Genomic DNA, 15,499 nt, shown 5'->3' on the forward strand with positions numbered 1-15,499 from the left:
ATTTGTAGCAAACATTCTGTGTACAGTGATTTTGATCAGATCAGAGGGAACCGTTATAGATGGCCCCACAGGAGCTGAACTTTCTAAAGAGCTTGCTGATCACCACTGAGAAGTGAATCTTTGACTGGAGCAAGTACCCGGTGACCCTATACCCACCTCACACTGTTGCAGTCGGAAGCAGGCAAGAGTGTAATGAGCTAACACGAAGGCACCAAGCAAAGATACCGCTCATCAGTCTGTTAAAGAAGCAAGAGAGTAGAAGAAGAAACTGCATATGGCCCTGTTTTTTAATGGGCACTCTGATCTTGTGAAAGAGCTTATTTAAACAAGTGTCATATTGACTACCTACATGTGTGTATGTGTGTGTTTGTATATATACATTTGCACAGATGACAGCCTTGGCTGTCATCCCTTGGAGTTTTATTTATTTTATTTTCTCATATAGGCTCGCTCTCTGGTCTGTAACCCACAAAGTAGGCTAGGCCGACTGGCCAGTGAGAACCTAAGGACCTACTTGTCTCCCACTGTCCAGAAATGGGATTATAAATATATGTCACAATTCCTACATTATTTAAAACCTCGTTTCTGGATTCTTCATGCTTGCAAGCTGAGTACTTTATCCACTGGGCCCCTCCCCAGCACTTTGTTGCCTTGGCCTGTGAGGGCATCCAAGTGACAATAGTCTGGGTACAGCGGAGGCAAGAGCTTGCACACAAAGTGGCAGTGATTGTTATTAAGTCTGACAGGAAATGGTTGACCATAGCAAGAGCTTGAAGGATGTATGAGATAAATGTGTTTTCTATAAATATACCATATTTGACAGCTGGCATTGTCAATTCCTTGTTTCCAACCATCATATAGTTCAGAGTGTCATATAATGTAGCCAGTCACACGAGCCTTGGGAAACAGTTGTCCCTGATGCAGCCACATCTCAGTTCCTTAACAATGACAGCATGGATATCTCTTGCCGTCGTTCTCCACCTTTCTCCCACTTCTGTCACTGAGGGTTATTTTATGCAAACTAACCCTAGGGTCATTTACCTAAGGTACCAAATAGAAATGACATAAATCAGGTAAGAAGATGGGAATGTATTTTAATGTACCACTCTGTATTAGATGGCTAGAGCAAGTGCAATGGGGGGTTTCTTTTTAGCCAGGTGGAAGTAGCAGATGCCAGAGTGATGGAGTCTTTCCCTATTCCAGTGGCCCGGCCCTGCCTTCGCCCAAACTTTGAGTGTTGATCATGACTAAAGCAGTATGTTCCGAAGAACTCTGGGAGGGGTGGGGGGTAAGTGAAGATGGTAGATAACAAATATGGTGTGTGTGTGTCTGTGTGTATGTGTGTACACATTTCTGTAGGTATTTATCGCTTTTTTAGGAAGGAAGAAACATACAGTTTTCCACTTTTGTGGAAAGGACCCAGATCCAAGGTTCTTTAACCCACAGCCATTGTGACGCATGCCTCTTGGTGACCAGCAGGGGGCATCTGCAACACAGATTTGGGTTGCCTTGAGTTTAACCATCCAATAATAGATCAAGGCTTTTGGAAACCTGGGTTGAAAATGCTGCTCTACACATCCCAAGCTTCCAGCAGAGTGTCTTTCTTCATGGATGTACTTGAAATGCGTCTGGAGTCTAGGATTAAACCTGTGTGTGACTGCCAGATGTGTTACAAGCACGGGGCCCCTAAAGGCCCCTCTGTGTCTTTAACATAGTCAGATGTAGCCTTGCATTATTTCCAGCTTTCTCGTCTCCTTAGAATATATCCTATGTGAGCGATGTGGATAACTGGATCTGTGCCCCACTTAAGCCCTGCCTGCCGGTTTTCTTCTCCCTCTCCATTTCCTTGTTCTTATTTTTAGGACTGGAAAGCTACGCAGGCCCTTGCCCATGCTAGGCAAGCACTCACCACGCTTCCTCCTCAGCCTCACACCTCTCTATCGCCAGTGACTTTATAGGGGAGAAACCGAACTCAGTCATTTTATGGTCCTTGCAGTCGTCTGGTGGCTTTATGTCTCCCCAGTGAACCTAATTAGTCGACTGTGATTTGAAGCAGTCGTATTCAGAAGATCGCAGGGAGTTGGGGCGGAGGCATAGCTGAAGATGGTCGCTAACAAACATGAGGGTGCGTCTGTGCATTTCCATGGGTGTTTATTGCTTGCAGGGAGTTGGGGGGGCATAGCTGAAGATGGTCGCTAACAAACATGGGGGTGCGTCTGTGCATTTCCATGGGTGTTTATTGCTTTTTGTAGGAAGCAAGAAGGCACATAGACTTTTCCCCTTATATCTCATCAATGTTTTCAGTGATAGAGAAAACATCTACAATATCGTTTGTACGGTGTACAATTGTGCCCTTTGGAGCTGTTCCAAACATCACCATGGCCAGAAACGCCATCTTAATCCTTGAAACATCCAGAATCCGAGCTTCTCTATAGGTTCTCAGTCACATTTTCTCCAGTGCAGTTCTATTTCTAAAGAGGCTGAGTGGGTTCTGTTTGTAGGGAGACCTGGTGCTGGCCTTACACACACATTGCCTCTGAAGGTTAGAACTTGGAATTCCAACCCCCTGGCCAGCGTCCCCACACGGGAGCGACTGAGCCTGGCATAAGGCTATGACTATGCAGACCGTTGCAGCTTGAAGTCGCTGGCGTGACTCATCTCTAGAACTATCTTCCTCCAAGCCTGCAATTAAACTCTCAGCCGGGCGTTTCCAATTGATTTTATTTCAGAACAAGTTTTTGTTTTTGTTTTTCCCACTTGTAACACAAAAGGATAACAAGAGGAGGGGGGAGGTAGACCAGAGAAGATATAAATCATTCCTTGTTAATCAGCATTAATGTAATTTAACCTGGGAAAAATGCCTAGTGTGCAGTCAAAGAAAGCGAGAGATTGTGGCTGGCGAGGTAAACAAATTAGAAAGTTTTCCTCTCCAGATAGAGATGCTTATGAAACCAAATTGATGTCAGATGCATTCAAGTTTATCATTAAAGTGGAGGGGGAGCTAATTCGGCAAGGTGGAGCTAATTTGGTTTTCCTGTGGATTTGTGCTATTCCCACACTTGTGTGAGACTCCTGACGGGAAGGAAGGCAATCGAGGTGAAGCCGTTTTCCAGGAACTCTCAAGCAGTGTAGCAACTCTGTGTTCTTTCTGTTTGTTTTGTTGTTCTAAGATGCTCAGTATTCAGAGTGGCTATGACTCTATTATTTGTCAACTTTAAACGATTACCGCTTGGTGAGCATAAATGCAATAATAATTATGCTTTTCTGTGTTGCTGCAAATGAATAATTAGGTCAGGTGACTTCCCGCTAACTTCCCAATGTTCTCTCCATCAGCCTGTATTCTAAGGCAGGAATGAAGTGCTTCCCAAACAGTATTTTCCAAAGAACACTGCACACACACACACACACACACACACACACACACACACACACACACACCTGCATTCCCGAGGCAAACAGGAGGAAAAGAGTACCTGGTGTTCAGGTACAGTTACCAGCTCTGAGAAGGGAAAACACACACAAACATATACGTGTGTGTTTATATAGTGAGTATTGTACATCTCAGGGTGGCTGTGTAGCCAAGGGCAACCCTAAACTACTCATCTACCTGCCTTTGCCTCCTAAGTGGTGGGGTTATAGACCTTTGCCACCACACGCAGTTTAACTGGCTCTGCAGGTCAAATCCAGGGCTTCTCCCATGGGAGGTGAACATCCAGCCAACCGTGATTCATCCCCAGCCTCAAAACGTGATTTTTTTTTAAAAAAATAGCTGATGTAAACAGCCCTTCTCTAGATCACTCCACACACACACAAGGCCAAACCCACCGAACAAATGATATAGAGAAAACATTCCTGGGGTTTGGGGGATGCCTTTGAATTGCCTTTTCTCCACCTTTAACTCTTTCTTACACTCATGCCAAGTGTGCCACAGGCTAGGTGCAGCATGGTGTCCCTTGTCACCCTTCCATTGGGAAGAAGAAGACATGACAGCCTCGTTTAATTCAGCAGTCTGATCTCTATTGCATCTTACGAGCCAGCGGTTCATTCAGGGCCTTCTCTCTGCCGTGAAGACCAGTCAGGTGAATGTCCCCCAGTTTGGAGGAACACAGCAGGTCTCGCTCATTTGGGTGATGACTGGCCATTCTCCAGCTCTACCTCTGCTTCCCCTGAGAAGTCCCCTGGACTCTCCCTAAAGGGGACTGGGACTTCCTCTGCAGGGCCTGTTCCCTTCTGGAAAGCCCAATGTAAGATCTCAATGGGCTGTAGGCACCTGGACAGCGAAGACCACAAGGCCTATGGGTGTTCGTGTGTTTATTATGTGCTACCTAATACAGCAAACATAGTTTGTAAATTAGTAACACGGGTATGCATGAATGAATGAATGAGTGAGTGAATGAATGCATATATTAAAGATGCCCAACTGCTTTGTTCTAACTACCTTCTAATGCATGACTATTACTTGTGCATAGGAGATTATAAACCAGTATCTTTCTACCTTATAAAAGAAAATGGCTTAGATAAAGCAAAAGAGAAAAGGTCAAAGACATAGAAGTGGGGGGGGGGGGGGCGAAGGAAGAATAGGAAGCCCCCAAACATGAGCACTTACCACTAGTGTTTATGTAAGTGTTGGTGGGTGTGATGTTGCTATTATCTCTCCTTACGTGCAGAGGAAGAGGTATGTGGAGGCCAAGAGGCGGGAACTCTTTATCAGATAATGCAGAGAGAAGATAAACCTTATATCTCTGGCCGTAATGCTACATATTGACCAGCAGAGGGCAGCTCCAAGGGCTGCCTACATTTCCCAAACAACTCCCAATAATAATTTTATTCCAATTAATGTAATATAGATAGTTGTACTTCCTGAGTTAGAATACTCGAGGAAGCTTTCGTGATTTAAAAAATAGCCTATGTAATTTTTTGACCCCTCTATTTGGTGCTTTAGGTAGGAAACAGGTTAAATCTGTGGAAACAGCGATGATGCAGCTGAAGCTAACTTTGCAGAAGCAGAAATGTGTCCAAACGCTGTGCCTAGTGACTCACACATGCTAGCACCTTTAATCATCACAAAAGTCTGAGAACTTACCATTCCATCAGATTTCCAATTTCCAAGCCAGAAAAACTTAACATCAGATAATTTAAGTAACTTGTAGAGCCTGGGATCAAGGGAGAGGTATCTTATTCAATGTGTTATATAAGACCCACCTATCAGAATACTTTCGACCACAATGCTTTGTTCTGCTGAGCTCTACTTGATGTTACAGAGTGCTAGAGCTAGCTTTGCTCACCGAGAAGCTTCTAGAGAAAGAATGGAAGCAAAGAGAGATATAAATAGATATCACAGAGTTAACTATTTCTAAGTCAGTTACAGCATCATATTTTGATCTCAAAGAAAGTTCAATGTAGTAATTGGAGATCTGTGGGATTTGTAGGTTACAAGACCAGGCTTTTTAAACTTTGGCTTTAATATATGCATAGTTATTCATCTTGGCCATGTGTTTCACCTCTTTGTCATCTCTGTGCATAAATTAAGAATGTTTGCACTATCAAAATCCTGCCTGGCTACAGTGTGACCCCATCATAGCTCTTTAAGGCTTTGCTGATGTTTGACACTGACTTGGAGACAAATATTAACAGATTGGTAAGAAACAAAATCAGGATAATTTTAGTTCACCGTGACAAATACTATCGAATATTTGCCAGGTTGCCAAGCAACAGTACCAGGCACAAAGATTAAAAGGCACTTAAGACTCAACTCCCACCTTTAAAGGGTTCTTCTATACAGCTTGGAAAACAGGCGCAGATCAATAACCATAATGCAGTACAATGACCCAATAAACCCCATCTTAAAAGTGCACGTGGGATGCCACAGTGACAAAGGAAGGGCAGTCTGGGGTGTCCTGGGAACTCGTATCCGAGATTAGCATTTTAGGGCTGGCGAGATGTCTCGGCTGGTAAACATGCTTTTAAGACAGGCCAATAACCCGAGTTTCATCCCTAGGAAACACACAAGCCTGAAGCTGTGGATCACACCTACAACCCTGGCACTCCTACAATGAGATGGGAGGTGGGAATGGGAGAGTTACCTTGGATCTCCCAGAGCATCGATTGGGGGACTCAGAGGAGCAGAAATGGAAGACTTTGACTAAACAAAAATTGTCTTCTGAACTCCACAGATGTGTCTTGGCAAATGTGAACACACACACACAAACACACACACACACACACACACACACACACACACACACACTATAGGTACGTGTATGTAGATAGATGATAGATAGATAGATAGATAGATAGATGATAGATAGATAGATGTATATACAGTTTCCATGGTCTGTTTAAAGTATAAAATAAAGGTGATTTTCTTCAAAAATTGGTTTTAAAACTAGGTGAAAATCTTCACATCCTGTGCTATGATGGAAGACCATCTGGAATTCTGACCATATCTGCTCACTACAATGCTGAAGTTAAAAGACTATTGAATCTGTAGCCCATCTGCTGTAGATTCTTCTCCTCTATGAAGGTTGCTGAGAGGAGGATACTACAGCAGCTATAATGGGACAGTGAGCAAGGATTTTTAGAAAAGTTCAGCCAAATGTAGTTTAGTTCTAGGATTGGAAATGGCTTACGAAGGCATCTAGCATTGCTCTGTCATTTCATAGAAAGGGAACAGCGATCTGTCAGTAAAAATAAAATCAAACTTGCCCAAATGTAATGCATCTAGTTGATGGCCAAGCTAGACAGTTCAGTTAGTAATTAGATATTTGAGAATTCTGGAGACAGACTGATCAGGCTTCACCACATATTGACTGGGTTGCACTGAGATATTTAAACTTCCTCTCATTCAGTTTTTTTTTTCTGTGAAATGGGAATAAGACTGGATTACCAATCATATGGAAATTAGGAAATATGAAGACAACATTAGAATGGGATAAGATAATACAAATTAGTCGGTGTCTTCTAAACACTATTATTGGAACTTGGGCATCCTATTTGCTACCCTGATGTTCTTTTTGTCGCAACAGGAGTGAAAGGAGCAAATGAGGTTCTTTCCATTTTTCTTCCTCTGATGCAGAAAGAAATCACTGTTTTAGATTTGTGTGTTCATGTGTCATTCTTGTTCCCTGACATCTTTCCTTTCAGGGCCAAGGAGATCAAGATCAAGTTGGGAATTCTCCTCCAGAAGCCAGACTCTGCTGTTGACCTTGTCATTCCATATAATGAGAAGCCGGAGAAGCCAGCCAAGACCCACAAGTGAGTCATGAATATGGATTCCGCATATTTTCCTCCAGACGAGGGCTGTTTTTCCGTGTACAGCACCATCATTCATCTGTAGCGCTACCCTCTCAATTGCTCACTGAAGATCATTTGAGTCCTCAGAGAGTCGGTTCATAAATATTTTATTTTTTAACTCCTCCGTGTATAGACCATAACATTAAATATTTGCAAGAATGAAAAGAAGTAGAACCTTGCCTCATCTTTGAAAAGATGAACTGTACTTTATGAAGTGGCAACAGCCCCTCAGCTATTGACTGTAAGGGCAAAGCATCTGATAATTTATTGGCTGGGGTCAAGTAACCTTGATCCAATTAGTTATGAGCTCGGCACACTCACCAAAAAGTAATAGCCAAGCCTTTTCCTTGGAAGGGAAATGGAGCAAGATCACACTAAGGAAAAAGCAGACAATTTAGGACTCAACAGTCTCTTCTTGAACATACAAGGTTCCCTTCCAGGTCCAGCAGAAGAGAAGAGCCACAGCTTCAGGGCAGGATGAAGATTTGCCTAGCTGTTCCCACTCACTGCACACCAAGCATTGTTTCCCAACTTACAAAAAACATAACACCCGACAGAGATTTTACAGTCCTCTGTGTCTCAACTTCAGCTGTGTATATCTTCCCCACCCGTGCCCTTCCATCAGTGTAGGCATGGCAGGAAAGCTTGATTCTACACCCATGACTCCACCTACTTTAACTCAGTAACGCCATCCACACCATCACATGGTCCACCGTCTTCCATTAGCTCGCTAGACGCTTACTGTTCAGACAGATGCTCTCAATCTCCCCTTTATAGCAGAGGTACCCATAGAAATGAAGAAGAAGGGAAGCCAGAAAGTTAAAAGGATGCCAACTCCTTCATCACGCCACCTAAAAGCTTCAAGATCACAGACGTGTGGGGAAAGTACAGGAGTTCTTTTTAACTTCCATTTCTCTTTCTTAATTTAATATTTGTATAAATTGGCCAACCCATTCTTTGTCCAAATGACCTTCAACTTAATAATAGTTGACTGGCTGGAAGATGCAGAACTGGGTTATTCTGCTTTAAAGTCATTTTCCATCATCCTAAGTGGATATTTCCATTTTCCTCCTTTTATTACTTCAAAGTGTTCCCAAACCGGAAGTGAGGCATAATTGGATTTTCTACATTTAAAAAGGGGAAGCTAATTGAATGTGAAGCCCGAAGCCGCAGGCTGCCTGTCCTAGTAGACAGCAAAAACCACACTGCATAGCCAGCGGGTCAAAAAGTCTATTTTGAGGCAAACAATGTGGTAATTATTGATCTGTTGAGATTAACATCTCAAATGTAGCTCTCTATTTCCTGCTTTGATCTGTTCTCTAGAACGCCACACAGACACCCAGACACCCGAACCACTTGGCTCTTAGGGAGTCAAGAGAGCCACGGTTGGAGAAACCCAGGCCTGAAATTCATTGTCTTATTTGCTCTTCTTGTCTTCTATCCCCTCTCTTCTTCCAAAAATATTGTTTGTCTTTGAGAAAAAGAACAACCCCTCTCATCCCCAGGGGCTGCTGTGCGTGACTGCCGCCTTCCACAGTGAACTGAACGAGTGCCCCTTGCAAGCACGCATGCTCTGCTCTGCCTCTTTACATAGGGTGGGTTTCTGGGCTTTTAGCCTTCAGGGAATGGCCTTGCTCTTCCTGAGCTCAGCCAAACTCATATCTTCACTTACACATTTCTCTGTATTTTTTTTAACCTGATTTATTTTCTGAGGAGAAAATAAATCTCTTGATTGAACATATGTATTTTTAGCTTCTCTCGTCTTCTTTGGGCAATTACTTTGAGGAAGTACTTTCTATTTTGTAATATATTTTAACTTTTCATCTGACTAAAAAAAATGAGACCCTGGAAAACAACAGAAAATAAGCTATCCATAGTCTTATGCCAAATCCCAGCTTCTATTATTACTTCAGGATTCAAAATCTGGTCCTGGGTCTTCTTCCATTAGGAGAAAACAAGTATTATTTCATGCTGGAAAAAATTCTCTCCCTCATCCTTTTGGCTCTTAATACCTTTCGCTCTCTTTGCTTTCATTGGATGATGTTTGCAGACTTTCGTCTGCTCTGTCAGCCCTACTTCCTTGATGAACTTGTTGTTCCTAAGGCTGGGTGTCTGACTACACACAGACTTGACCTGTTTTGTCTTAGCTCCCTCCTTATCAGAACTCTCTTCCTTAACTCCTGGCCCTGTCTTCCCCTCTCCCTCCCCTCCTTTGCCCACTCTCTGTCTTTCCAAAGGCTCTGCTGCAGGTCCTCAGAATGAATGATAACCAAAATTTGTAAGCTACATACATTGAGTTTGTAATAGCATTATGGTTTGTAATATGCTGAATTACAAGATGTCAGGGGCAGACACTCTTTCAAGCAGGTTTTTATACTCTAAACGTCCTTCTTTGAGGTTTTTATACTCTAAATGTCCTTCTTTGAGGTTTTTATACTCTAAACGTCCTTCTTTGACATCTGTTATCAATTTTTAACTGAAAGTATTGATATTATTGTGTTTACCACTTTAAAGCCCCAGAATGACCTTCACAAATAGGTAGTCCAAACCCTGGCTGGTGACGAACATTCACAGCATGGCATCCTGTGTGTTCCTGCACCAGGTTAACTGTAGAGTGAGCCTTGACAGGGAATATGTGCAACTTTACGGATACAAAGAAAAGGCATTTCAAAAGTATGTAACATATTCATGGTGCCAAAAGGCCATGGGGGTAAGGACACAAGAAATGCTCATGGATTTGAGCCTGCATGTGTTCTCTAGGACAGTAAGGAAGAAAAAAGGAGGCGCTCACAAATGACACCAATGAACTCGAGGTTTGCTTTCTTTGTCAAAAGCAAGAACCCAGGAAAACATGATCAAGCATAATCAAGTATACATACACCAGACACTGTATAGATCACCAACTAAATCAAAACAAAAAGGAAACCAAAACTATAAAATCCAGCCATTGGTGCTACCAAGTTAAATTCTTCCCCAAGACTAGTATTGACCTATGTTGCCAACAGGTATAGCTCATGGCTCTGTTCATTCAAATCTAAATAGTGAGTCATCTGTGGTTTTCAACAAAGCTGCCTCTGGGTAAACGGAGCCAGACTTTGGTTACCTATCAATTTGGCCCCTGTTTATTGAAAGAAGTCCTTCACAGTACATTTTGCTCATGACCCATCAGGTCTAAATAAACATGGATTGAGTCTTTATCCAATGGCCAACAGATGGGAACTCTAGATGAGCTACTTGCCTTGTTTTGATGTCCATATGCAGGTCCCAAATTGAACATATTTTCTTTGTCTTTGCAGCCAACCTCACTTATTCCTTCAGATTGTTTCTGTGGGAATAAGAAAGAATGGGAACGTTCTCTAGGAATGATACCCGACCTTTGCAGGGGTTGTGTGTCCTATTAGTATATGAACTGTTTAGCAAGTGGAAAGCAGTTAGGAGGGGAAAAAGCTGTCGTTTCCAAACCGATGTGGTCACTTCCTGAATCAGGTGGTATTTGCACTGGACATTATAAAACACATAGTCAGTCACTCCTATAAATGTTTATCTTGTTTTTCATCTGAGCCAGCTTCCTCCCCGTCACTCACACCCACACAGGGAGAGCTCTGTGCTCACGCTCCGTGGTCAGCAATGACCTTGCCAATCCGGATGCTCATTGGTCATTTGGATCTGCATCTCTCTTGTTTCCAAAGAAGTCACGCTTAATGAGGGCTGGCAAATTCTGAGAATCAGGACAGGATGAACCTGTTACCTCCTCGACTGGTAATCAGAACGCTGGCTACATGCCGTGGGGGGATCTGTCCTACTCAACTATGTCCTTAAATCAATTTGGTCTAATTTCACCCCCAAGCAGGCTCAGCACATGTCCCTTTCAGGAATTTAATCTTGGTCATGTTGTGCTGCCGATATTGACCATTACTTGGCTTTATAACGAGACCGTTTGGGACAAATTGCATCTGGTAACATGTGTAAGTCAGGGCACCTGCTCAGGGCATTGCTTCTTCCTGTGTGCCTTTATGCTAACCAAAGAACAAGGGCAGGACAAGCTATTTCATTTTATGAGACTGTTTATAAAATCAGGAGGCTCAGGGAGTGACCCAGGCCTACCCTTTGCTTTGAGTTAGTTCCTATTGTCCCATTGTATAACAGTCTCTTGATTCTGAGAACATCTGGACTTGATGGTTGTCTGCTATATGTAAAGTACTAAACATATTGTAAACATGTTCATGCAAAAAATATATATTATTTCTAGATATAATATAGGTTACAATAAAGTATAAACACACACATACACAATACACATACACGTGTGAATTGTCTCAGTTACTAAACAATCTAAGACCTTGGGGATAAAAACACGTCTTCAACTTTATCTCAAAAGTTGCCAGTCTGCTTTAATTGGATGATAAAGACCAAATGTAGTCATTCAAGGGTTCAAACTCGGTGAACACAGGAAGATAAAGTCAGCTCTTTCCCCTCAGACAACAGCAGCTCACCTTTGTGCATTCTGATGAAAGAAGAGACTTGGTGGTTAACAAAGTACAGCTGTGGGCTTTCTGTGGATGCAGATGTTCAGGTAACAGCAGTCAAGGCATAAGTTATATCTTGGTGACTAAACCTTTTGAGTCAGTGTCTCCAGCATTTAAGCTTGACACTCTGACTTAGGAGATACTAATGCTTTTCTTTTGGAAAAAAAAATCTTCCAAAAGTGTCTCTCTATGTTAATTGGAAGGAGAATAATAAATAAATATAGATTTTATTTTTCAACCATACTTCTAATATGGGACAAAATCAAGCTGACTGTCTTCTATTAGTCTTAGTGAGATGACTTTGGCATTGGGATGTAGAATCAAATACCACATCTATTAAGTCAGTAGTGAAACTTAAGATTAGTTTACCCTCTGTGACAGGATGGTTGGATTTCATTAACACATTTGAAATAAAGATTGTCTTTGGACTTACTCCTATGGAATATATAAGACTGTTAGATATGACCGCAGAACAAATAGACTCCAAAAAAGACCTGTCTGGTCAGACTGTTCAAAAGGCAATAAAAATGCACTGTAGATACCAGATAGCCAACAGCTCATCAGACCCAAAGGCAGAAAATCATCCTACTACCCAGTCCTGACTGTTGTGTCATTTCCATCTGAGAAACCAGGATCGAGTCGTTGTCATGCATGTGGTTAACTTCCTTCTTACGCGGTCACCCTTCTCTGTCCTTATCATTGATTTAGGCCCTCGCTGGACGAGGCCCTGCAGTGGCGCCATTCCCTGGACAAGCTTCTCCAGAACAACTGTAAGTTCATGTGGTTCTCACGAGGGTCAGAATGGGGACAGACACAGAGCGCCTTCTTTCTGCTCATGTCCTTTTCCAAGTTGTGGTCTGAACACAGAAAGGGCATCCTGAGGCTGGAGTTGTCCAGATGGCCAGTAGGGAAAGTGTTGCGGGAATTCTAATGGGTCTTACTAATAAAAACCCAGAGTCAGATACTGGGGTAAATGCTGCAAGATCAGAGAAACACAGCAGCTAGCCATCAGAGAGACTTTTCACCTCTACTGAATCCTCAGACTGAAGGGGGGCAAGATCCTGTGCCCAGGAATTCTCAGAATGAGTGCTCTGAGCTCCTGTCTCCTCCCGCCTTATTATATTCCTTTTCCGCCCAGCCATATCACTCCTGTCTCCACCTCCCTAGTGCTGGGATTAAAAGCATGTATGCTCCCAAGTGCTAACACCAAAGGTGTGAGCTCTGTTTCTCTTTTAGACTGATTCAATCTTGTGTAGCCTAGGATGGCCTTGAACTCACAGAGATCCACCTGCCTTTGTCTCCTGAGTGTTGGTATTAAAGGTGTGTGCCACCTCTGCCTGGCTTCTATGGCTAAGTCATAGTTTAGCTCTGCACTCTGATCTTCAGTCAAGCCTTATTTGCTAAATCACAAACAAAATATCACTACAGGAGTCTGAGACAAGTGCATTGCTATGAATTTAAGGCTAGCTTGGGACACATGGTGAGTTCTGGACCCATCTGGACTACAGAATAAGACATTAAACAACAACAACAACACACACACACCACACACACACATTAAAACTGAGGGGTAGGGGTAACATTTTTGCTGATTCATAAGGAACATTTGGAAATTTTTGTGTTAATATGGGCCATTGCCTCTTAGGGTTGATAGAGTTAACCAAGCTTTCATTAAATCAAAATTTTCTGTAGTAGAAATAAACTCAAGCAGGCTGCTATTCAATCTTTTCTTGTTAGCAAGAACCTACTTACTCAAATTTGTTTTTCAATTATTTTATGCATTAATAATACATGCACACACATCTGTGTGTGTTTGTTGCAGGGAGGCCAGAGGGCAGCTTCCAGGAGTTGGCGCTCTCTCTTGTTACTGAGGGTTTGGGAATGGAACTAGCTCATCAGGTCTGCCAGCCCATGCTCTCACCAGCTGAGCCTTATCACTGGCCCTAAAAATGATTTTTAATCATTTGGGGTCTTTGCCGTTTTTCTTAAAATATACCACATTCTTAAAGTTTCTCCTTCAGTTCTAAGAGAGAAGCCATCTGTTTCCATTTGTTAGGTCTATAGGGCACATAACAAGCATGTTGATCTTTAAGAAAACAAAAATAGATTGCACGGGGGGAGCTTATATAACTCCCCCTAGCACCATCGGGGATACGGATTTTCCCACTTGAACATTTTTAAGAGCAAACAGGGATAAAGTCAGTCTGTGGCAACACAGTTTTTATTTGGGTCCTCTTTTCCCAAGGGTTGTAAAAGGTCAGAGCATTTCCTCAGACACCCCTGTGGGCTGGACTGTCCCTCAAGGTACAAAGCAGCCGGCCCAGGGTCATCCTTCAGCTTCCATCTTCACAGCTTGCCTTGGCTTCTTCCTCTCTGCTTTCCAGTTTTCTCCCTTCTATGTCCTGGTCCACCATTCTCATCATCTCACTGATGGACAGCCATGATTTCCACTTGCGACAATGATAATAATGAAAGTGATATGAAAGATACTTTTATTCATGTATCATGTATGCCTTGTTCATGTGTGTGTATAGTTGTTATTGTCTGTCCATCACTTCTCCATTATATTTCTCTCCCTCTCTTTCTATAAATACTATACATACACACACTAAGAAATTTGCATATATTGGTCTATTTAGTGATTGAAGTCATCTTGAGACTTAAGTACAACAACCATTTCTTTTTTTCAGAAAAAGCATCCATTATTCCGAGAGCTAGGTAGCTTGCCTCTGATGTTCAATACTGTAGCAGTAACAAAATTGGGGTATTTACTTTTTTTTAAAGTTCATGTTCTTTGGTCCGGTGGGTTGGAGGGATCTGCTGAGTTCAATGAGATCCACTAGTAAAAATTGGGTGCATATATTTGAGGAAGGAGGTAAAAAAGGGGAAGCAAAGATTCAGAACTCAAATAATTAACAGCCTCATGGAAAAGATGGCTGAACAGCAGGTATTTCCAGTTGGTGGGGGTGGGTGGGCCAGGGAGAAAGCGCTGTCTCCCCTCCATTGACAAAAATCCTCAAGGGTGAATAGATGAGGGGGGGGGAGGTGATGTCATGGATGAGGCAACATTTGGGTTGGGCTTGTAATGGTGACAAGTGGTAGTGTTGAATTTGGTGCAAATGACGATGAAGAAAGCCAGTGTGTACTGAACTTATAAAATTATGCTTGCCACCATATAAAAGCCACACGTGAGCTATTCAGTCCTGTACCACAGTCCTGTCATCCAGCTTTAATTATTGTTTGCATTTGACATACAGAGCAACAGAGGCTCCGTGAGGCTAAATGTGTCCTTTCATAATAAAGGTGTCAAGACTCACCACTAAGCAATCTAGGGTCTGAAGTCTGAGTTTTGAACCAATGAATCATGCCATTTTTTTAATATAAATTACCAATGCTATTTCAGTGTCTTCCCCTAATTCATCTCTGCTGAAGTATTTGTACTAATCTCATTTTCAATATTTTATAACAATCTGATTTAGAGTCTTGGGTTTGTTTAATGCGCCTACTATCCTCAAAGGGGTTTTACAGGTGGTTTCCCCTCTTATATAAGGCTGTTTCTTTGATTCCCCTAATGTCAAAAATTGCTATCACTCATTAGAGTGAGCTCTAAATTATAATGCATTGGTGCCATATGATGTATGGGTACCACACCCACAGAATGCTTATGGCCAATCATCAGA

The 15,499-nt window shown here is 42.3% G+C and overlaps 1 protein-coding gene across 1 annotated transcript in view; it reads left to right on the forward strand.

Annotated features, from left to right (window-relative positions):
- The window catches only part of LOC142858951 (regulator of G-protein signaling 5), a 38,213-nt gene that overhangs the window by 15,225 nt on the left and 7,489 nt on the right, over positions 1-15,499 (forward strand). Inside the window, exons 2-3 of the mRNA XM_075989031.1 lie at positions 7,144-7,254; positions 12,528-12,589. Coding sequence (XP_075845146.1) covers positions 7,144-7,254; positions 12,528-12,589 — 173 coding nt within the window. The remainder of the gene's footprint in view (positions 1-7,143; positions 7,255-12,527; positions 12,590-15,499) is intronic.

This window comes from Microtus pennsylvanicus, chromosome 10 (assembly GCF_037038515.1).
Source record: "Microtus pennsylvanicus isolate mMicPen1 chromosome 10, mMicPen1.hap1, whole genome shotgun sequence".
In the NCBI taxonomy this organism is placed as follows: Eukaryota; Metazoa; Chordata; class Mammalia; order Rodentia; family Cricetidae; genus Microtus; species Microtus pennsylvanicus.